This window comes from Simochromis diagramma, unplaced genomic scaffold, assembly GCF_900408965.1.
Source record: "Simochromis diagramma unplaced genomic scaffold, fSimDia1.1 OVJJ01000596.1, whole genome shotgun sequence".
NCBI classification, from domain to species: domain Eukaryota; kingdom Metazoa; phylum Chordata; class Actinopteri; order Cichliformes; family Cichlidae; genus Simochromis; species Simochromis diagramma.
Genome location: NW_024387245.1, coordinates 7,433,656 through 7,457,806, shown reverse-complemented (window position 1 = coordinate 7,457,806; position 24,151 = coordinate 7,433,656). Strand labels below are relative to the sequence as shown.

The window sequence follows — 24,151 nt, the reverse complement described above, 5'->3', positions numbered from 1 at the left end:
TGGCTATGCCTATTTAAAGATTTGTCATATGGCACAGAATAAAAGGCAGTGAGACAGAGGCGAGGAAGGGAGCAGGGGGGAGAGACAGAGCAGCAAAACAGTCTGGCTATTAGGCTGTGTGGACTGTGGTTTAGCATATTTTAGCCGATTAGCTTCAAACTTCATCTAGTTCTACTGTATTGAATCCCTATACATGCTTCAGATGTTCTTGTTTTACAACAGTCTGAAAGTCACCTTTAGAAAAACGTTGATCACAACGTGTTTTTTTTTCTTCTTTTAATATTATTTTTTGTCAAGGTTACTTTGTCCTTGTTTTCCTTCGTGTTCATCTTTGCTCGTCTACATTGTACATCAGGTTGTCAGCTACCAGAGATAATCAATGTAATACTGTTTTTAGGAGCTCACAATCAATTATTGGATGTTGCAGTGTCCTTGAATGCAACACGTTTTTTTCTTTAAAGCGAAGTCTGCCCGTGGCAACAAACTGCTCAATATGTTGATGGATCGCCTGTCTTAGGATGATCTTTACAGTTCACCAAATGAATAAGTTAAAACCAGCTGGGAAATTTGTAAAAGCTCTGCAGACGTAGAAATATTCTGACATAAATGTAAAAATGTATATAGTGGTGGAATCATCTTACATAGGATATACATCTTTTGGTTTTGTAACCCAAGTGAAGTCCGTACAAAATCTGGAGATCGTTTAAGCCTACAGCAGCAGTAGCAGCATAATTGTTTTGCAGACTTGTGATAACTGGCTTGCCACAATCAGTTATAAGTATGCTTTAACTGATTCGGCATTCTTACCTAGCCTGAGTGGTGCGAAGTGGAGCTAATTCAGTTCCCAAATTGACCTCTAAGTCAGGACCCCACAGATTGCCCATACAATCAGAACCACTTAGGTTTCAGTCTGTCTGAAAGTGACCTGGCTTTACTGATGATGGTCAGGTTTACAGCCACATTAATTGATTTTCGTTAAATGAGCTGTGGAAAAGCTCTACATTGTTGCTCTTTATCTCCCCAAATTTAACCTCAGCAATTTACCCAATCTCCTACCGAGCTGTTCACTCTGGGTAAAATATACTATACCCTATTTTAAACACAAGAAGGCAGTGGTCATACCACAATGACAAACAGGACAATAGTTGATATGACTAGACCTTTCTATTTTTAGACTGTAAATTTATTCAAAATATGCTGAGAAAAAAGAAACAAACAAAAAACCCCAAACTTAGTAAGAGCTATAATCTGCTGGTCAGAAGATCCTGAGTGAAAGGGACATTCAGGTACTTTCGGCTAAAAAACAGCTCACAGAAAGAGATTAATCAAACTAAGTCATTCCGATTATTTCACCAGTTTTTACGTCATCCAAGCATGCCAATGTAGTGGCCTTCAGCAGTTCATCAGAGCACTCAGTGGAATGGAAATCTATGGGAGAAGTTTGCTCCCTCCCACAAAATACTTAATCATCTGGTTTATTACAGCTGAACAGGAAAACATAATTGTACTGTTGCTCTGATAAATGCACACAGATGAGGTGCACAACAGCTTAAAGTGTGCGGTGCCCAGCAGACCTAGTCGTTATTGTGATAGAGATGTAGGTAAACTTAATTATTCTTTTTCTTATAGCGTGGTATTTGTTTAAGTGTCTATTAAAGTAATAAAGGGTTATATTACTCTACCAGCAGTAAAGTGACCTACTTTGGTGATGGGAGATCAAATAAAGAGCATACTTTTAGAAACAGAGAGGAAACAGGCTGCACACCTGACATGGGGGAAACCACGGCGCCTCAGTTGTTGGATAGACTGATTAGAACAGAAGTGCAGTCAGCTGACACTAAGTCAAAGCTGCCACATTACAGATGACGAATCAGACGGACACTGTCTTGTAATGTAATAAAGCTTAGTCAAGTTTTGGTGTCTAATTAGGTTTTCATATTAAAAAATTTCCAGTAATTATCAAATTTATTAGACCGACACTCAGATTGAGGCATATGCCATGAGTGCCTTAAATGAACAGTAATCACACATATCATTTTGTTAGCTTCTGTAATGGTTCATCAACCAGTAGATGCAGCTATTTATTTGAAATTGTAATATATAATGTTTCACAAAAAAAGATTAAAAAAAAAAAAAAAGTAGAAAAGCCCTTTATTATTTTTGAGATGCCAAATTACAATCATTTACTTACATTCCTGTCAAACAAAGCTAAAAATAATTTATTCAATCTGGTTAAATTAAATTTACTCGACTGGTACTCATTCAGTTTATACCAATTAATAATTCATTAATTAAAGAAATAAACCTTGTTCAAAATAATTGCTTCGTGGTTTTTGATGATGAAGAATCTGTATTCAATCTGGGCATAAAAATGTGAATTTTGGCAGATTTCTCAAATATTTTAATATTTTTTAAGATATATGTGTATTATTTCTTGATTGTATAACAGGTGGTCTAACTATTTTTTTAACACTGTACATAAAATTACAACAAAATGTAAGACTTACTGAAATTGCTCTGATGTGACCATGTTTGCTATTATCGATCTCTCTCAGTTTAAGCTGGATTTAACCTTTGCTTAGTGCACATATTGAACTAAGCCCGTGTTTTACTGTCCCTTTAAATCCCTGCACCTTTCTTGTAAGTGCTTGGGACTATGCAGCAACTCTGCACACCGTAGCATTCATCTCTTGAGCATATAACTTTGCAAGGTGACTTAATGGGGCTTTATGAGAGCTGGTCAGGATTCCTACACTACATTTATCCTACATTCACTTCTTACTCCGCTGCTCCCTAATATCCCTTTGCATAATTACACATGTAATGTGCTTATGGGGGAGGTCGTCCAAGGACCAAAACTGGTGCTTGACGTCACAGTAACCTTTATTGCTCTGTCTCATTACCTCTGTGGCAGTTGTTTAACAGCTCTGTAAATCACAAGCTCTTGGAGTTTATCACAAGTGAAAGAGAGGCACAGGAGGTGCTTCTGTAGGAAATGTTTTCCTATTTTGACTTTCAGCCAGTCAAGTTTCACCTGGGGAGACTCCGTTTTGCTCTTTTTCTTCCTGACCTTGTAAGATGAGATGACAGGTGTTTCAGTTTAATGTGCTGCACCCAAATAAAGATTCACTGCTTATGTTCAGAAAAAAAGAAAAATAGATCTAACTTATGTTCCAAAACTAAGACATTGTGACACCTACCTTTCAGTGTCTATTTTTTTTTATTAAGGTTCCAAAAATAAAATCAGAGCGTTCGAAAGGAAAAATCTGCAGATTTCTAAATGTTACTCAAGAACAGAGCTTCTAAAATGTTGTGTCACCTCTTTGAGGGGGTCGTTGAGTTCACTCAGGATGTTTTCCTCATCAAAGATTTTCCCTTGGTAGCGGTGCTCATAGTAGTCATGGATTTTCTGTCTCATGTCTGCTGGAAGCTTGTGGAAGGACATGTATTGCTCCACTTGCTTATACTAGAAGAGACAAAGAAAAACAGTCATCACTTAACAGCTTAACATGTAAAAAAAAAAAATCAGATATCTTAAAGCAGTCCCAGTAAAGTCTTGAGTTTTATATTTATTTGGAAATCGCACCTTTAATAAACAGCAAAGCAACAAAAATGTGGTCTACACAGAGTGCATATTTGTGTCTCTGTATTGAGGACAAGGCGTGCTCTCACACAGTCACAGTGCCATGTCCTGGTTCTGCGTGTGGGGAGGGAGAGGCAGAACAAGAGAGGCAGGTGGTGAAGAAAGTAGGAACGAGTACAGGCCCGGGGCTATGTCAGACCAAGGTAGCAGCAGATTATCTCACCGATGCAGGAAGCCCAGTGCTAATAGGCAACCGAGCTATGCTGCAATGTGAACAAGCGAGGCATACCTAGTATCTAGGAGCATAAGAGGATATTGGGTAATTTTCAAAGAAGAATTCTCCTTTTGACCGCATTATATATCATCATAGGGTCTTTACCTTATAATATAGAGCATCGTGAGGTGACAGGTGTTGTGATTTATTGCTATCCTCTTTCCTTTCCTGTCTTAGTTTTTTCTTGTTTACATTAAAATGTCATTTTTGAGCACTTTAAACTGCTCAAGTTTCATCATTACAATCAACTTAATTTTCACCTACTATCACATTAATATGCAAATAATGTTAAAATAATAATTTTCAAATAATTTGCATTGGTTTTTGGGTTGTTTAATAACTGAGAAGAGAACTGTCTGCACTTTAAATACAGTTCTGACAAATAAGAATATATTTCAAGTCCTTAGATTTAGCTGGACATACAGTGAATAAATCCTTTTGAGATGCTACGAATTGTAAAAAGTAGAATTTCTTTTTTAAAAAAGTATAATGGTGTGACATTAAAAAGGAGCGAGGGGGGAGTCTGTACACTTGCCATCTCTGTTTTTCTGGCTAACTAAGATATAAGATCCCATTTCTACATCCTGTTTCCAGTAATTAACTAAAAATTAGCAGGAGTGTAACGTCCAGCTGCATTATCCTGCAGGCAAGTACTGACCCACAAGAACACAGAAAAAACTTTGGCTCATTTATTTAGAGTAGTCGGCGAGCACGGCCAAAGCCCCAACACCTGAAAATGAACCTCAACAAAGAGAATAGAGGTGAGAGCCAGCAGCAGCTGCGAGGCTGGTAGGACAGTTCAGTTTGAGAGGCTTTGACCAATGTGAGGCAGGCAGCCCCATAAAACGATATTTGTTAGCGAGAGGAGCCACTCGAGTCCCAGTGCCTCCCTCATTGATTTCTCACCCGGCTGCAGAAAGGTGATAAGGGACCAGAGCTTTGTTTGCGGGAAATTGATTTATTTTGAGTTCACACAGCCGAAGTCAGAAGGTGTCTGCAGGGGCTCAACCGGTCCATTTCGACTCGGGTGGTCAGGGTGGGGCACAGAGTAAGGCAATGGGGGCACATTTTAGGCTCGATATGGGGCCTTCAGCTTTAACGTCACATTATCTTTTCATTATGACTAATTTCCATTCTCATATTAATTCAGATGTGTAATTTTATTGGTTAATTACTTTCTAAAGGAGCAATTTAGATAAATGCTGACTACATTCCTCATTATCCCACCTCATCCATTTCTCTCTTTATCCCCCCTCTCTCTCTCGCTCTCTCTCTCTAGAAATAGTCAGGGCCCAGTCAGACTAACACCCACACTGGGATGTGCCACTTGGCAGAACCCACTTCTTTCTTGGCTGATGGCACTCCTGGGGCATTCCTGTGGATCTAATTTAACCCAGGCGCACTGCAATTTGCAAAGTTAAACATCACCCATAAATATATGTTTAGCAGCATTATGTAAAATGATGAAACCTCCTCTGTTGCAGAATGTGTTCTAAGACGTGAAGGACAGTTTAAAGAGGGCAGGCAATTAGTGCAAAGACTTGAAATGCTTCATCCACTTTGTATGTGCTCAACGCTTCTTTTATTGAGCAGGAATTGATCTGATACCTGTCTGTGTCACGCAGAGGACGATGCATTCAAATGCAACCCCATTTGTAGTGCTTGCATGACATAAATGTAATTGCAAGACGCTGTGTTTGACATCTGATGGGTGCACGGTCACAGTATTCCTTTACAGAATCATTTATGTTGCAGAAACTTGTTTTAAAACTATTTAATTATCTTTGCAATATTTCAGAGGAGGGAGGTAGTTACATTAGCTTTGCATGGAACCTCAGACCGAAATATGAAATGTGGGACATCTTGGACATATCTTAAAGAGCAACTCAGCTGCACTGTGGCAGCACCAGGGCTTCACAGCAGACATGTCTCTATATCATACATACTTTAAACCCTCATTTCCTTCCCTCTCCTCCCACTATCTCTGTTTCCTCTCTTCTCTATAGCTTTTGCTTGGTCTGTTTTTCTTTTCTCCTAGTCTGGACAAAATTAGTTTTTGAGTTTTTGGAAATTAAGTAGAACCTATCAACAACAATCACTTTACTTTCTTACTGCTCATCATGTTCTTGTCATAAACATCCTCCGGCCTCAGATAACTTATAACCCCGCATCCCCATCCATCTCTCCATCCATGTTTCCAACCCCCCAGCTGTGGCAGTGATAGATGTAATGGCTAGAGGCTCAGCACCCTGAACCCATCCCTGCTGCTCTGCAGCCTGCTCCACTGATATGCACAGCCATGCAGCAAATCAGCCCCTGCTGAACCTGGCTCCACACTGGAGCTCCGTTACCATGAACATGGCATTCGCGGCCCCGAAGCTGTCAGTTCGATTCCTGGGGTGACGTTAGAGGGACAGAAAGGGATGTAGATTAAAAATAGTGTGTGATGTACATCTGCTTTGGAGCAACTGAGCTGGAGATGTGCCACTAATTCAAACAGTGACTTGGCACGGCTCGCTTGTTTGCTGAGGGCAACCTGCCGTCATGATTTTTTAATTTTTTTTTGCTATGCTGTGAATATAATTCATAATTATATCTGCATATTAATGATCAGTCAGCATTCCATTAATTATTCTTATTATAGCCCTTTTATTTGCTGTCTTGTTCTTCGAATCTGTTAGTTTCATCTGATCTGATTTATCTGATCTTTGTATCGATAATGATAAATGTGCATTTTACTAATTTGTGCGGATTTGTGATAACACTTTTGCAAAGACAATAGAAACTGCAGTTTTAATTTCAAGTTTTAGGTGACATGTAAGATTGCAATGTGGTGCCAAAACGCACCGAGGGGGATGTTCCTCTAGATTGGACTGACCATGAGGAGAGCTGGCAAGGTCGGGCCATCACACTTGAATAAACCGACAATGGCTAAATGATTTTATAAGCAAGGTGTAAATTAACGAAGAGGTATTTTAGCACGTCCTGTAATAGGCAAGGTGACTTTACCAACGCTCTGATAAGAATTATGGCTACATCTCTGGAAGGATAAATAATGTGTGCTTTGTACCTCTGTCCAGTCGTGCCTCTGTGTGTGCGTTTGTGTGGATATGTTCTGATAAACTCAACAAGGATGCAAGCTGCTGGAGGGCTCGCTTAGTGGATGGATATGATCAACATTCATTGAATTCAGGAAGTCAAAAAGTGTGCTGTTAAACCACATGAAATTTTTTATAGATTATTAAAAGATGAATAATTACATGGGGGGGAAATCAAAGTAATTGGTAATAATAATTTTAACTTCCTGACCCATTATAACCCATTTTCATAATATAATTTAAAAAAATGATGAAAACTTAAAAGGAAAACATCAGTTTTATTTATTATATTCTAAATTAATCTGTTTAATTGCTTTTTATTTAAATAATATCTAAATAATTTTTCTGAAATCATAGACAAATACTGAAAAATTGTCTTAAACAACAAACTGAACAACTTGTATATGAAGATTTATTGTCTTTAGTTATTTAATTATTGCCACTTCTGATATCACTTGACACGGAAAAGTAGCAAATGCTTAAAATAAAAAATATACTGAAATGCAGGAATTAAACTCCATTACTGGGTGAAAAATGGCTTGAAGAATAAACCCTGCATTAAACACTGTTAAAGACTTAATTTCTGAGTAATTGTTTCAGCTCTCACACACACAGCATGTCATAGTAAATAAGAATGTACTAAGACAAGATAATTAGCGCTTTCTGTTAATCGCATTTCAGCTGACTCACTGTCTTTATATCATATTTGAAAAAAACTATTTCCTTTGGGAAGAAAAGGAGTGTCTCACAAAATCAGTGTGACCTGATGTAACTGTTCTTACATCATCCTGTAAGTTAAAGATTAAGTTATTTTAATCCTAAACTTGTTTGTGGATGAAGACATACCATAGAGGACTAATCCCCACGCCCAACAGTGTGGTATGTACAATGCGTTCTGCAGCATAAGCACAGGCAAAGTTTGGGAGTTAAACTCTGCTTCTTGCGTGCAAACACAAAGCACATCAGTCATGGCTGGGTGTTCTGGGAATTGCCCAGGCCCCACAGCGGGATCACAGATGGTGGCTCAGTTGAAATGCTGGATAATCATCCTCCACGTGAAAAAAAAAAGATGTAATGATGTAATAGGAACTGAAGGAAAAGGGAAAAATAAAATGTGTCCACTGGCAGCATACAGACAGTGAGGTGGCTGCTTATGTCATAGACCTCATCACCCTGTTGACCTTAAGAGATCTGCTTGGGGGTAGGTAGGAAATCCTCCTTCCTAGTCATCGCTGCAGATATATTTATATTTATATTGTGAGAGCTCAACCTATTGGTCCACAGTGTAATTGAGGCCTAATTTATTTAAATCCAGCTCCAATGAGCAGGACTTTACAGAGTCACAAAAAAAGAAAAAAAAATCACATTAATACTCAGTAGTACTTAGCTTAACTTACCGTAAAACAACAAACCATTAAAGATGTGTACGCATACATCATACCAAGTATCATACCCAGTGTTCTTTTAAATCTCAGGAATTTAATATTGTGTGTGCCACTGCAGGACTCTTACCTTCTCTTGGTACTGCCTCCGTGAGGAATCCAGTGATTGGATTAGAGCTGTAGCATGGCCAACAAACATAGCGTAGCACGTGGCTCCTACAATCATACTCAGCATGGTGACCCAAAGGTCAGACATGCTGACGGGTGCCCGGGCACCATAACCGATGCACAGCATGTGGCTCATGGCTTTGAAGAGGGCATAGGAGTACTGCTTACCCCAAGAAACGTTCTGAAAGAACCAGAGGGGAAGAAAAAGGGAAGGAGAGACAGAGGAGGTTTGGGGGGAGTTACTGCCAAGCAAGACAAGGAAGAAAGGCTCTGCGGTAGATAAAAATGGAACAACAGACTTTCCTTTGATGGATCACTAACACTCAGCCAACATAATCTTCATGCTTCTGAACCTTATGGGTTTACTGAATGAATGAACTTTCTACCTTTTTACCATCTCTCTCTGTTTGCATCTACTTTATTCATTTTACAGATTATCAAAGGGTGAGAAGCGGTTCAGGTTTGCAAAGGTTCAAAAAACCAGCTTCTAAACTATGTATCCAGTATCCAGACTATACGGACAAAAGTACTGGGTCACTTACACATTACACCCAAAGGAGCTGCCCTGCCATAGAAATGCTTCTCATGAAGCTCCTGGTGCACTTTTGTGCTGATGTTAATGCCAGAGGATTAACCCTGCTGTGGTTTCTAAACACTTCCACTTTGCAAAAATGCCACGTGCAGTTGGCTGTGGAATATCTACACGGGAAGAAATTTCACAAACTGACTTGTTGCGATGGTGACATCCTGTTTGCAGTACCTCACCCAAATTCAGTGACCTCTTTAAATGACTCATTCCTTCACAAATGTGACGGCAGACCGCACTGAATCTACTTGATTTTATACCCCCGTGGCAATAGGAGTAAAAACACCTGAAGTTTGGCCCAGTATTTTTGTCCATATAGTGCAACTTGGGTTCATGGGTCCACTGTTATCCGATAATGTGTCCAGAAGGGTTTTTGAGGAGCCACATAATTCAGACTAAGTAGTTTGAAAAGAACTTGCTTGGTGGATGAAGACTGGTGATAAAAGTTTAAATGCATGGAAGCAGAACTTTAAATGGTCATCATTAGTTTTAGAAAATATGCTTTAATATCATGCAGGTAACCAGTCTATATGAAGAGCAAAAGATGGACATCAGCTATTGATTGACTGGTTAATTGAGTGCTTTCTTTCTTTCTTTAAAACTTGTAAATAAAGAGCCAACCTAACTGGCAGTCTTAGGATAGCCACTGACTATTTCTTTTAAAAGTCTTTTTTTTAGTATGAAATCTTATCAGGAGTCGCTTTCAACAGAGATTTATGCAGAACCTCTTAAATTTTAGTAATCCACATTATCAGGTAGTAGCACAATGCAAGGACATGGCTTGAAAGGCCTTTCATTTGCATGTCAGATTTCCCTCATTTCTGTTTTTCCTGCTTTTTTTTTTTGTCTCAGCATGTCTAATGTGAAAGTATGCCTTTTCCCTCTGGAAATGTGCAAAATCTCCAGTAGGCAACTAAGCGAGCCCATTGCAGTTACTGCATGTCTGTGAAACTCAGTAATCCACTATCTAGAGACAAATGTGACAGACTCCCTGGTACAAAGCTTGTGCTCACAGACATTTTGCTGACACCCCGAAAAGCTTCACCTCCTGCAAAGATGAAGTGCTGAGGAAGCTCTCCATGCAGAATACCTATCACACACAGCAGAACAGCTAGTGATAGAAATAGGAAACTTAGATAGTCTCTTTTTTTCCCCATTTGCCTCAGATCCATGTGTCACATGCCATCATGCCCATTTTGTCCCCTTTGCCATGCCATTGCCTGATCTGCTTGAGTCCACTCAGTTATTCAAGTGGGAATTAGTGAATCCCACTTGAATTTGATGACAGATGCACATTTATAGCAAATCATTAGCCCTGGATGACTCATCAGTTCTTATGTCAACACAGATTAGTTGTTTCTTCCAGAACTGATTACAGGATTTGTTATAAATTACAGTGTGTTCAATTTTTATAACATGATACTCAACAGGATAATCAATAAAATATGGTGTGTGTGTGTGTGTGTGTGTGTGTGTGTGTGTGTGTGTGTGTGTGTGTGTGTGTGTGTGTGTGTGTGTTAAACCATTGAAATATTACCTTTAGGTTCAAATATTCTATCCATCCATCCATTCATCCATCCATCCACCTAACTCCTTATCCCACTTAGGGATGTAGGAAGCTGGTGCCATCCCAGCTGCGAAAGCTGTGGCAGGTCAGCAGTCCATGACAGGGATCGTGGCTTTCATTGTACTGGAAATATCTGCAGCTAGCATTTCAGCACAAGCACCCGTCCACTGTAGCACACAACACATACACACAATAATGTATTTCCACACAGAGAACAAAGTCACCCAACCATATACCTGGAACTAATGCAGTTTGGGTCCTAGATGTTCTTTCACACGTGTATATTTCACATGGTGGGTGAGTGTTTATTCAGCAACGACGGGCTGTGTTTGTGTTGACATATTTGTATGCATGGAAAAACAGAGGCATGGTTTTGCCAGATGATATCACAAAGTCCGAAATGACTCACTGCACCTTTTGCTGTTTTTCTCTGCATGAATCTGTCGCACAAGTAAACTGCTCCAACAAAGAAATCTCTGCAGTGCTTTGGGCATTAAGGGCCTGGGGACTAACCTCACAGTTTCTGTCTGTTCAACTTCGCTGTCCATCCTTATTTCTCATCAATGTTTGTACATAAACCTCTCCAAAATAGCAGAATTAGCTTTATCATCCTCTTGCTTACATTAATCCGCCTACCTAATCAGATTGAAACAGTGGTCTATCACTTGTAACGCACAATTAATTAGGAGTCAAACAATCATGAATGACCTGTAGACAATTTGTAAAATGAATAAAAATGTTTCTTCATATGAGGCAAACTGACCAGCTGAGCTCACATTTATTATATCACGAGGTATAATATCTGCGAATATTTCCCTCTCCCTTGTCCAAAGGCATATAATAATGAGCAAATAACTCAGGCAGTCAAACGTGGCATTAAATTTATTCCACAGCTGCTTTGTGGAATATACTGATAACATTGGTAAGTTGGCTCTGACAGTGCAGTGTCAGTGAATCTTTAATAAAAAAAAAATAGCCATGTGTTTAAGCATGGCTCACATGACCAACTTTAGTGATTCCTTAAGCCAAATTTTCGCTCTTATCTTAAACAGACTGATAGAGACTGAATTGTTCAGACGTAGCTCAGTTCTGAATTGTCATTTCACTGTAACATTAAAGCAGTGGGGATAATAGCTGCGTGCTTGGGGCACTGCAGGTTATGGAGCTTGTTATGAAGGATTATTGTGAGTCCTCCAAATGTGGAACTGATCATCACGATCGTTTCCAGCTGCCCATTGTTACGATTTGACATCTGGGAGACACAGAAGCAAAATATCCAAAGGCGGCTTTACCAGGCAGAGGCAGAGAGAAAATTCTCTCCTAACAAATGGAGCAAAGCCCACAAGTTAGTTCAGGCAGTCAGGCTTTAGCCGAACTGCGTCATACACACTCCTCGTTCTCCTCGTGTCATACACCAAACACAACCTGCCAATTTGCTGGTCTATCTAAGCTGCAAAATTTCCCATCTCTCCCTCTGACACGTCAGTGCTGCTGCAGCCCTGCATCGCTGTCTGCTGTCTCAACCCCTCCATTACCCCAGCATCCCAGCAACCACCTTGTAAGCTCCCCCCCGTTTCTATACGTGACATATTTACGGGAAGTGATGAGCTCGGATCCCAGACGCCAAACTCTGTTATGTTCTGCTGCTGTGATAAATAATATCAAACATGAGCTGTCTCACTGAAGTGATACTGTGGTAATGATGTCTGCAAAGTGGACTTTACAGGAGCTTTTTATCGAACATAACAAAACCAACAGCATCACCGCTTTTCACTTCGCTGTTCTTCACTCACTGCTGTTCCTCAGTGTGATTGCTTAAATTTGCATTTTGACTGCCATCACGGCATGTGACTCACAGCTCTGGGGCAGTGCGCTATGATTACAGCAGGCACTCATGCTCAGCACCCATTTTTTTGTCTGATTAGGTTGGTCGCAAAAGGACAGATACATGCACACTTTTATCTAATGCATAAAGAGTGATGAGAACTAGAAATCTCCAGGGCTGGTTCTGTACAGCCTTCCTTTGGGAAGAGTGAGTCATTTCACTCTCAGTGCAGAAAAAGCAGTTTCTAGTTGCTTTCCTATAGTTCACAATGTACAGCCCCCTTGATATAGATTTTGCCAACACAACAAATGTATTCCCTTCCTCTAACATTATTCTAAATATAATTAAGCTCTGTTTTTTAGCAGGAAAACACATCAGACACTGCATATTCATCTTTCAGCAGCCCCGTAAGAACAGCAGCGCAGGTTCAGACTTCATTACCACACACATTAAAGCGATCCCAATTCCGCACTATTGTTTAAGCACCAGCAACTTCAAAGTATCTATAATTTAACTGTGCTCGTTGTTTTGACAGCGCGCTCGTGCATTTTAACCACTTGCTTGCATTTTAATTAATTAGTCACAGAATCAACAGTCCTCTCTCTCAAGATGAAACCGGCTACGTGACCAGGAAGGCGGCTGATGATTCACCATTATCCTCGTGTTCAGTGCGACCCAGAGGCTTTGGTTGTTGTTGATACTGACAAACTATGAGACTAACAGGATGTAATGCCTTGCTGCAAAGAACACAATTTCGCAAAAAAAGAGAACAGTCCGAGGACAAATGACAGCAATTAAACTTATTTTTCATCTGGACTCCCAAAGATTTGCACTGATACTTAGTTTCACTGCAGCACAAATTATACTCAATAGAGTGTGTAGCAAGATCTGGTTGCCCTGTAAATATGTTTTAGTTTTATTTAACATTTTTTTTTTTTTTTGTTTGCGCTTGTGCGTGTCTGCAGAGAAAATAAGTGAATGAGCAAATTTGCCTCAACTGATTAATTTAATCACTGATTAACTCCCTAAACCCAACAAACAGTCCTTGAATGGAAAAAAAAAAAAGCAATGCGCAATATTCATTTTTCAATTGCATAATCAAACTGCAAGCTGTTCTCCCTGGGAGCGCACAGAAGGCACGGCGGCCTTTAAACACAGATGACAGAGTAAAGGGATGTGCAGGCCTGCATCGACACCAAAAAAAGCGCGCCCAGTGATGTATCTCACTGTGTGCGTTGTCATTGTCTCGTGAGCTTTTATGTTCATCACCTGTAGCAGCACTAATGGACTTCATCTCTCTACAGAAGTTTCTTTATGCACTGGCACCAGTAATGTGGCCCGAGGCATATCTTCAGAATTATCTGTGTGTAACTCTGTTTGCTCCTTTCTTGTAAACGCACAATCACTTCAAAGGTTTGAGGGAATTTCCTCATATTTTGGCATTTTGGCAAACTTTAACTTCAGCTCAACCAATCAGATATGTGGTAGTCAAGGGTCAAGGTCACTGTGGCAAGAAAAAACATGTTTTTAACCATGAAGCCACAATTCAAATGCTAATCATGACCATATTCTATATAACAGTCAAATAGTATGAAATTATGAAGTGATGAACTGAGAGGGTCTGCTGTGGCGACCCCTAGAGGCAGCAGCTGAAAGAAGAGGCAGCAGATTATTATATCTAATAGGTCAAAGATCAATTCTGGACAATCATGGATCTAAAGTGCAACTTTACTGACTGGCAGTGGTACACGTGCCATTTCTTTCCTTCTTTCTTTTTTAACATTTTCATGGCAGAAGTCTTCTCAGAGGTTACAGACAAAAAAGCATTTGGATATCTGAAACTTGGCAATATTTGGCATTCTTGCTTAAAATGGGAACTATTAACCAATTATCAAGACAGTTCCCATTTATAAATGTTTGCTTTTGTGATTTTCCACCCAAACTTTACGATGAATGAGGTACGGTGATTTTTCTTTGTCTTCTCACAAGGCTCTCCTCACAACAGAACTTTATTTTTTAAGATCCCACAACAGCCTCTGAAAGCTCAGCAGCTGTGTTCCAAATACCCTCATACAAGCTTGATTAAACCATCCTACTGTATCAGTTGACAAATAGCACACAATTCGTTCAGCTAACGAAAAATGATCACCAACGAGAGCCAAAGAAATAATCCAAAAACAAGCTGTTCACATAGGGACTGAAGCAGTCTTGCATTTTCCTTCCATAAGCCCCATGTGTATGTTAAGGGGAAGTGTGATGTGAAAGAAGGGAAGAGGGTGACACGTCTGATTAATTCATAAATTCAGGACTGAGCCCGCCTTTTGAAAGTGACTCATTCAGGGAGATTGGGAAGAAATGGAAGGAAATGAAGTGGGTGGTCCATGGATAAAAGGAGCCAGGAAGGGTGACTGATACTGAAGGGCAGTTGTGCATGGTTAGCCAGGCGTTTCTGTCCTTTTTTCCCTTTTCCCCCTTGTGTCTACCTACAGTATATCCACCTGTCTTTTGGCCTCTAGCTCTCTCTGAGACAGGAGCCCTCAGCAGGGCTACTGCTGTCTCTCTCTTGATATGAGCTTGGCCAGGAACAGTAGGCACACACATACACTCACAAATGCTCCAACACATGCATCTTTAAGCTGTACAACAGCCTATCCAATACCACAGCCCACCACCTTCCAACATGAGCCAACATAGTGACAGCAGCATTATCTTGTTTGGTGATTAAGTAAATGCAGCCTCTAAAGAGTAAGAAGCTACTCTCAGACCATTAGTCAGGAAGATAACAGGCCTAGACTGTGCACTGCACCACTCAGCAGTATCTGCAGCCCTTGTTGCCCTCACTCTTCTACTCACAGCTGGAGACTGAAAGTACGGAGCCAACAACAGAAAAAAATATGATGCAATATATGGCTTTAAAGCTCTCCTTTTTTGGACAGAGACAAAGACAAACCTCTTGATGACAACGTTTAACTGTATTGTTTATTTATACCTGCAGCAAACACAGCAAACGGAGGAAAAGATACCTTATCCTGATTTTCAACTTGTGAATGCTAATGCATTGCGATGGTGTGAGAAGAGGAATCCCATATGCGAGCTGGCCTTATCACTTTGGATTTGCCAGACAGCAGTCAGTGCACAGGCCTGCACTTCTGCACAGATCCACAGGGAAGACATTCCGCAAATTGCCCATTCTGCCACATCACCATCAGTAACACTATGCTAGCTGCTCATGTGCAGATATCTACAGTACCACTGGCTTAAACAGATTTTACCTCTAAAATGCCTCATGGTTTTCTTTGTGAGTTATTTTTAGGATCGCCCCCTCATAAAACAGAGAAGAAAAAAATCTTAAAGCTATCCAGAAAATTATGAATTTTGAACTTAAATCCAAATATACTTCCACAGTTTCACGTTCTTTGTGGCTTTCTGTCATTGGAGTGTGCATAGCCTTCCCTTCTAAGATTTCAGCATTCTTAGCCTTGTCGTTTAGATAGAAATTTGACAAAGAGTAACAATTATCATGTGTAGGACGCCTGCTTTGGGTTAAATGTAAAAGCAAACATAATACTGGCACTCACTGATGAACTCATATGCTCCTTAATGTTTTTTTAAAGGGCAAGATGAATTTGGTTCAGCTGTAAGCGGCTCAGCGGGATAAAAATTGCCCTCATTACTTACAGACAAATACATATTTGATGACCCAAACTAGATTTGCAAATTTGTATGAATATTTGTAAATAATATACAGCACTGTGCAGAAGTCAGACGACCCCTTTATTTCTTTATAATTTGTTTCTTTAAAAGTGCTCTTCGACAATAGGTCTCCACGCTTTGGAGACCTATTGTCTCCAAAACTGCTTTTTCCCTGAGTATTTGTGCATGGCTTCATTTCCCTGAGTACTTAAAGCGATTTTTCCATTTGTTCTGTTTGTTAAGCCACCTGAGACTGACTGCAAGAGGAGGTCAGGAGAGAGGTACAACAGTGGTGTTGGAGATCTGATGGAAGCGATGGAATTAATGCAGAAAAGTACCATCAGATTTTGAGCTTGTTTGCAATATCATGCATAAAGCATCTGATTGACAGTGGCTTCATTTATAGAAAGACAATGATCCCAAACACGGTGCTGATACAGTATAAAAGCATATCAGGATGGGAAAACACACGATGGATTGGTCTCCCTAGAGCTCAGACTGGCGCATTACTGAAGCAGTGTGGGATCATCATAACAGAGAACAGAACAAAAAGGTAGTTAATATCCAAAGAAGAGCTTCAAGAAGCCTGGATATCTATTCCTGAAGAAATATCAAGAAAGCTGCCTGAGAGAGTTTAGGATGTGTCAATTCACCAGCAAGTAGCTAACCCATCAGAGAAAGTGTAAAACAAACATACAAAGCCATCTTTGCAATGTTTTAGCTACATACAAGTGAATACAGCTTGGAGAAAGGGTTTCGTGTCATAACAGCTCACCCACAGGCTTCTAGCACTGATTTATGCCTTATTTGTTTTAGAGGCAATTTTTGCAGGCTGCAGCTATAGCCACACGGGGGGCACCAAATTAGGCTTGTACACCATCTCCCTTTGATATTGATTTGCATAGAAGGAGGATGTACCAGCTTTATTCTCAGTAAGATCAGCAACACGCAGCGTGCATGCAAGGAGATGTTTATCATTAAGTTTTACAGCGACAAGTAATTATGAACCCAGAGTGTTGCTGTTTAAAAGGAAGTTTAAGAATCTGGGTTACTGAGGAGATGTTCGCCCGTAGTTACCATTAACAAGGATGAATTGTGACAGTTCTGTGGGAAATTACATCAGTGCAAATTCCTTTGGTGCGAACAGAGATGGATAATGTCTGTTTGGATGAATAACACATGCTAGCTGGTATCAAACGCACTTGGGCAACTCGTTGCCTCCAAGTAAAGATGAGAGCTGTGACGTTTATAAAAGCTGACATTTGCACCTCCGGTATGATGCCTCTAAACAGTTCGTGCGCTCGTGCAGCACAGAAATGTTTGTCACAGAAAGAGGGAGAGGAGACGGCAAAAGAGCTCCGCGGGGGAGTATTTACAATCAGCATTACCCAGGAGGTCCGCACGCGCTCACATCAGTCCAAAACGGGCAAGCACAGTCCGCTTGACCTCAACTCAAGAGGAGAAGAGGGAAGATGAAAGATACAGAAAAAGTCCAAACGAGGGGACAGTCCCCAAAGAAATCAAACATAAGCTGTGTTGACACTGTCCAGTTGTCCAGCTGTCTACTGTACACAGGGGACACACTGGCTTACATTTTTCATACACTGATACACGTAACTAGAAAGATTACGTCAGCGTGTATATTGTGAATTTTCACCTAGGGCCGCAAGACACTCTACAATCGCCACTCACTCTACTGTGACATTTACAGTCACAATCAGTAATACAAAAAACAGTAATACACAAAGTAATGTGTAACATTATGCTACATTTTTACAGTCGTGAAAAGGAAAGCTTTCATTGCTGCGAAAATCTTGGTGCACCCCATTATTCAAAATCATTATTCTGTAGCTTGTAGAAGCACTTTTAGCAGCAATAACTTGAAGTGATTGTTTCCGTATGGCTTTGTTAGTCTCTCGCATCGCTGTGGAGGATATTTGGCCCATGCTCCTTAATGACGTTGTTTCAGTTCATTGAGGTTTGCATGTATTTGTTTATGTTGCAACATAAACAAATACAGTAACCATGCTTGCTGTATTCCCTGTCCCTGGTTTAACCTGGTTGCAGTATGACGGCAATAACCAGACTGTGAGAAATACAGATCAGATCGTTGCAAAGAAGAAATGAAATACATGTGTCTTTTTTTATTCGTTTGTTTTTTAACAATGACAACTAATATGTTTAACACGTGTTAGTGAACACAAAGTATTTTCCACATACAGAGACAAGTATTACTGGGGATATTTAAAAAACAAACAAGCAAAAAAAACAGCAACCTTTTTTAGTTATTTACTGTTTTGTACATCCAATTTCTATTTCATATGTGGGATGGTAATCTTAACACATAGGACTCTTACAATGACATGTAGTGTCCCTGTCCTGTCTCTGATATTAGTCTGACAAATACAGAAATTCTCGTCTTTTCATCTGAAGCTGAATAGCTGGGTAGGATAGGTCTTAATAAGAAAGACTTAAAAGGAAGAGGAAGCGGGTTTGAGTGACACTTAAGATGAGATATTTTGTGTTATTGTGATAGGATAATAGTTATATTAATTCTCAAAGAGAAACTTTCTATTACTAGGAGGGCTAACAATGATGTTGAGGTGACATTAAAGATGCCACTGCTGCAACTTTCACTTTGAACCTATTTTGGAACTATAACATGACCAGACATTGTGAAAAGACCACCAGCTGACGATTAATACTACTACTACTACTACTACTAATAATAATAATAATACATTTCATTTAAAAATAGCACCTTTCAGAGCACCCAAGGACACTGTACAACAAATACACAATATACACAATAATAAGAGTAACAGATAAAAGTTAAAAGCATGCAGAGGTTTAAACATAAGCAATTTTAAACAGGTGAGTTTTGAGGGTGGACTTAAAAAACACCTTATTCAAGGTCGGTATTGCAATAGCTTGAAGTCTAGACTTCAAGCTATTGCAATACCGACCTTGAATCCTTTCTTTTTCAGCCATTCTGTCGTAGTTGGTGCTTTGCATGGACAGATGGCATCACATCTGACTCTAGAATACTTTTGGTATACAGAGGACTTCACAGTCAACTCAGTGACTGGAGGATACCCAGGTCCTGTAGCTGCAAAACAAGCCCAAACCATCACCCTTCCACCACCGTGCCTGACAATTGGTATGAGGTGTTTGAGCTGATGTGTTGTGTTTGGCTTTACAACAAATATGGCGCTGTGCATTATCAAACATCTTTCACCTTGTCTTGATAAGATGAAGCTTTGCAAACCTAAGCCATACTGCCGTGTTCTTTTTAGAGACAAGAAGCTTCCTCCTGGCAACTTTTACCATGCTAACTGAGGCCTGTGGAGTTTACTTACCTAGTGAAGCAGTAAAGGTGTGCTGAGGTTTTCACAGGACTGTGAAAACTTTATTTTTCACATGACTGTTTATAAAGTCTATGGGTGGTAATTTAAAGAAATACCAAAGAGGCCAAATCACTGTCAAAAAAGACTAATGTTTCGCTTTGCTGCCCATTTTTTTTTAACAATGTTTTGCTTTATTTCTATAATCTCTCTCTGTTACAATCTAATGTAATTTTAGGACTAACTAGAGCTGTGCTACAAAAATCTGCAAAAATATATTTGTGTCTCTGTCCTCATGTTGTTTACATACATAATAAAACAGAGTGCTATCTATTTTTGTGGGCCATGTACAGGTGTGGTATTAGCATGATGTAGCAAGTGTATTTTAACGGGGAAAAACAAGGTGGACACATTTCAGTGCTACGAGAAAAGGCCCTTTCAACAAACCCCTGCACTTTTAAATTGTTAGCTGGCTGCATCTGATCACATCTGTTCACTTATGGTTTTGATTAAAAAATAAGATTTAGAAAACTGCTGTATAGGAATGAGATTGTTTCCATAGGCTTGACATGTGGCAGGTGTTAAACAGCGAGTCTGCTGTACAGCTTTTATACAGTAAAAATCCAAAAATAACAAACAAAAGAGAAGAGTGTGTAATACTTACAACCATACCGTTTAGGGACACCCAGCAGTCAGGGGGGAAGTCTTGGAGCAGAGGCACCAGATACTGCAGACAGCCATCCCAGTGACACAGAAGCAGCATCATACCTATCAAATTAAATATTCTTACCACTGCACTAGCCAGGTCATAGGTCATATGGAAAATCTGCCAAAGAGAAAGACAGAAGAAAGGAGAGATAGAGACCTCATCAGCATCTGCTTGGTTGTGCGAAAGCATTTATTCAAATTCTGACATTCGTAAGCCAAATGCAAGCACGGCATTATGAAGAAATATAAACTTCAGTAAGCAACACAGACACAGCGGCCCAGATTTAGATCTGTAAGAGTCTCAAACGTTGGATGCACTGGTATTTCAGGGACACAAAAAGATTAAAAAAAGATTAAAAACACTTAAAACGCTCACAAAAGTACAAAGTCACCTTTGAAGCTGAGGGCACAGTGTGCCTGTCTGTCCTCCAAAGTGTTTGGGTGCCACAGCGTCTGTGTGTGCCTGCACGCGTGTGTGCGCATGTATCTCTGCTCATAACTGAACGCGGCTGCTTTCCAAAAAAAATAACCTGACCAGTAGAGGAGACACATAGAGCTAGAGTAGGTAGCACAGAGCAAGTGAAGTGAATGATGAGGGGAAGTGCAAACTTCTGGAATAATTAGCCCGTAAGTGTGTTTCAATGCTGTGAGCTGGAAAAGGTGTCGGTGCTGGTGTGGCTGTTTAATCAGAGCCCGAAAGTTTCAGAATAGAAAGTCATCAGCGGGGTGAGTAAGCATGTCTGCGGCGCAAAACGGTTTCATTTACGTCGGATCTGGCCGAAGAGAATTGACTCACGCCTGGTTGGCTGTGGCTTTAATTCAGAGTTTCTCATTAGCATCAGAAACCCATTACTTATTTCCAGGTTAGTTATTCCATAATCTTCCTCACACCGAAGCTCAATCTCTCCTCCCGCCAGCCCCCTGGTTCGTTTTGCATAATAAACCTGCCCCATTCGCCAGTTTGTTGAATTGAGACATTTCAGGTAATTACCATCTATTTTAAGTTCATGTCTTTCCGTTCCCCATACATTACCTGTTCTACCTATTATGCATATAAACGCAATTTAGTCGCTTCGCTTTTGTTTTTTAAATGAGAACTGATGAACTTTTTGTTTTGGGGGTTTCATTTTACTGACAAATGTTTACATTTGTATATAATACAAGAAATCAAGGATTTTCAGGTAAGTAAACATATATGTACAACACACACCAGTATCTTTATCTCTGTAACTAAAACCTTGGTCATTTATGGTCTTTTTCTGTCCTTGTGTGCACCTAAACACTAACAAAAACACTACTACTGCATATAATTTAGTTCCAAATAAGCCTAAATAAGATCTGCAAGAGCCTGGACTTCAGGCTGTGCTGATATGCACCAGTTTTGCCATTAGTATGCAAAATCATCTGTTGAACCCCCACCACCACCAAACCCCAGGTGTTTTAGAGGCTCTTTTAATCTTCCTCTCTCCACCCCGGTCTATTGTGACTGCCCTGTAACCTTTCTGAATAAAGGACAGTGTCCGCACACAGAACAGAGGAGAGAACAAGAGGCTGAGCTGGTGCTCAGATCCCTCTATGGTTCAACTCATCCATGGGGAGATATAGTGCACTGCCATGAAAGGCTAAAATTAGCCACTAGCTTACAGGACGGCTGTCTCAGTGCACCCAGTGTCTCTTCTGCTGCCTATATCTGTACTCTTTTTTTAGCAGAATTCGCTCTCCCTCTGTTATGTGCGCATGCATATTTACATACAGCCTGATGACATAATAAGGAAAGCGACAGAGCATAAGGTAGCCGTGAAGTGATAAAGGTATCTATTTCTGGAGGTGCATGCTCCTGAAGGATTGCAACAAGACTAGAAAACAGGAAGTAGTGGGCCCTGTTTGAATTGCAAATGACTCATACCAGGCAGAAATAGGAAAAGGCTGATCACTCTGTCTCCACTTTCTTTTTTCAGTTAATACATAAGCAAAAGAGTGAAAAATAAGGATGAAGTTTTTTGGGTACATTTCTATGACGCGCGAGGGTTACAGGGAGGTCTCACAAATTCCCAGGGACCGTCTCACTTTGCTGGGAAGCCTCTGTGACCTTTGGGTCACACTGAGTCAGAGAGGCCAGAGAGGAAATGATGTAGATGCTCATTAACACAATGTGGAGTTTATTTGGGTTTGCATTGCAGCAGCATCACTTTGAAAAGCCTGCAAGCAGCAGGAGGTAGCCACAAGGCAGGAGTTGGTTTCTTTTTGTTTTGTTTTTTTCAAATAGGGTTTTAAAGAAGAGGCTGCAGGTGTAGATCGCTGGTCAGGTCACCAGATTACAAAGGATAACCTTCACTGTGATGTGCAGATATGTAAGGATAAATTTGAACTGTGTGAGATGGTTCACTGAAGCGCACTCTGCTAATACAAACACAATGTCTCCATATTGCATTTACAGATTGTTTCTCATAATTAAAAGAAAGCATTTGCACATACTCGATCATCCAACTTCTCTTTTGAGAATTAACTGTGTTGGACAGCCTCTTTCTTTCTTTTTTTTGTGGTAATCTGTTGTTTTATCTCACTGTAAGGCTTCTAAGAAAACATGAATTGTATCAAATTGGGCAAAGGAAGGAATGCGGAGAGTGTAGGTCTGAACGTACGTCTGTTTGACTCAAGCAGACAAAGAAAACACACAACTTGCAAAGCTTTCATGTAGCACACAGCCGGCCCCTTGCTCAGGATATGTGTCACAACTAAGAACCATGCGCTTCAATTTGCTAATATGCACCTACTCGATCATCAGCAACGTTCTGTTTCGTGCAGTCAGCAGTGTGTCTGAGCATCCCGCTGATGGAGAGGAATGATTAATATATGCCCGTGTTCTGTTCAACGTTTACTGTAAGGGAAATCAATCCAGATCTAAAAATAAAAGCAACAGAGTTCTGACAACAGCTGAACAGCTGGTCAAATAAAAAAAAAGTGATTACTGCTGAGGACTTTACTGTATGGCACGAGTTATAAAATGTACCATGCAAGCAAGCAAGAAACAAATCGTTTATCATTGTGGCAAGAAGCAAATTGATCCTTTTATTAAACTCTTTAAAAATGCTTCAACTTTTGTCAGACCAGCATTTAAAAAGTCTAAATTTCTTCTTAATTTTGATAAATCAGCCAGTGCAGAGTGGTTACGGATTGTTAGCTCAAGGCTCAGTGTCTGCCATTTAAGAGATAAGTCTGTTTTCACAAAGACTCGAAGCCTATAGTGTAGGTTTGTTTTCAGTACTGGTCGTTTATTTCTATTTTGTTTGTGTCTTGCCCTGTTAGAGGTTTTTTCCTGTTAAAAGAGAGTTTTTGTTTCCCACTTCCGCCAAGTGGCTGCTCATAAGGTGTCCTCTGATTGTTCATGTTTTCCCTCCATTATTGTAGGGTCTTTACCTTACAATATAAAGTTCTGATTTGGCACTATATAAATAAAATTGAACTGAATGTAAAATGTTTGAAAAATGTTGCTCCAATAGCAACATTAATATAAAGTTTATTCTGTGGTTTAAGATCCAAAACTGACAGTTTTTGCAGTTCGGTGGCAGTGAATCGCTCTGAGATAAACATTTGAAACCAAATTTAGACTCAAATCTGTCATATGACAGATGCGAGTTCATTTTGAGCAACTATAACGTTTTCATAAACCTCGTGAACACAGGAAATGTAGAGCTGACACAGAGCCAAAAGCATATCCAATGCTCTTGTTTGGCTTTGGCAAAATATAGGCTTGGAATTAAGTGCATCAAGCTTAAATTTGACTGGGGATTAGGGCATAGGTCAGCATAATCCTGTAATACATTGGAGAAAAACAGCCAAGATTTGATATGATAGTGATAGAAAGTCACACGCTAGCTCTGTCAAGCCAATAGGTCGCTCATGCACTTGGTCTTTCCGCATCC

The 24,151-nt window shown here is 40.0% G+C and overlaps 1 protein-coding gene across 1 annotated transcript in view; it reads right to left on the bottom strand.

The window, feature by feature from the left end:
* The window catches only part of LOC120714019 (potassium/sodium hyperpolarization-activated cyclic nucleotide-gated channel 1), a 67,768-nt gene that overhangs the window by 17,551 nt on the left and 26,066 nt on the right, over positions 1-24,151 (bottom strand). The window contains exons 3-5 of the mRNA XM_040000007.1: positions 20,185-20,346; positions 8,468-8,686; positions 3,320-3,466 (exon numbers count right to left, since the gene is read on the bottom strand). Coding sequence (XP_039855941.1) covers positions 3,320-3,466; positions 8,468-8,686; positions 20,185-20,346 — 528 coding nt within the window. The remainder of the gene's footprint in view (positions 1-3,319; positions 3,467-8,467; positions 8,687-20,184; positions 20,347-24,151) is intronic.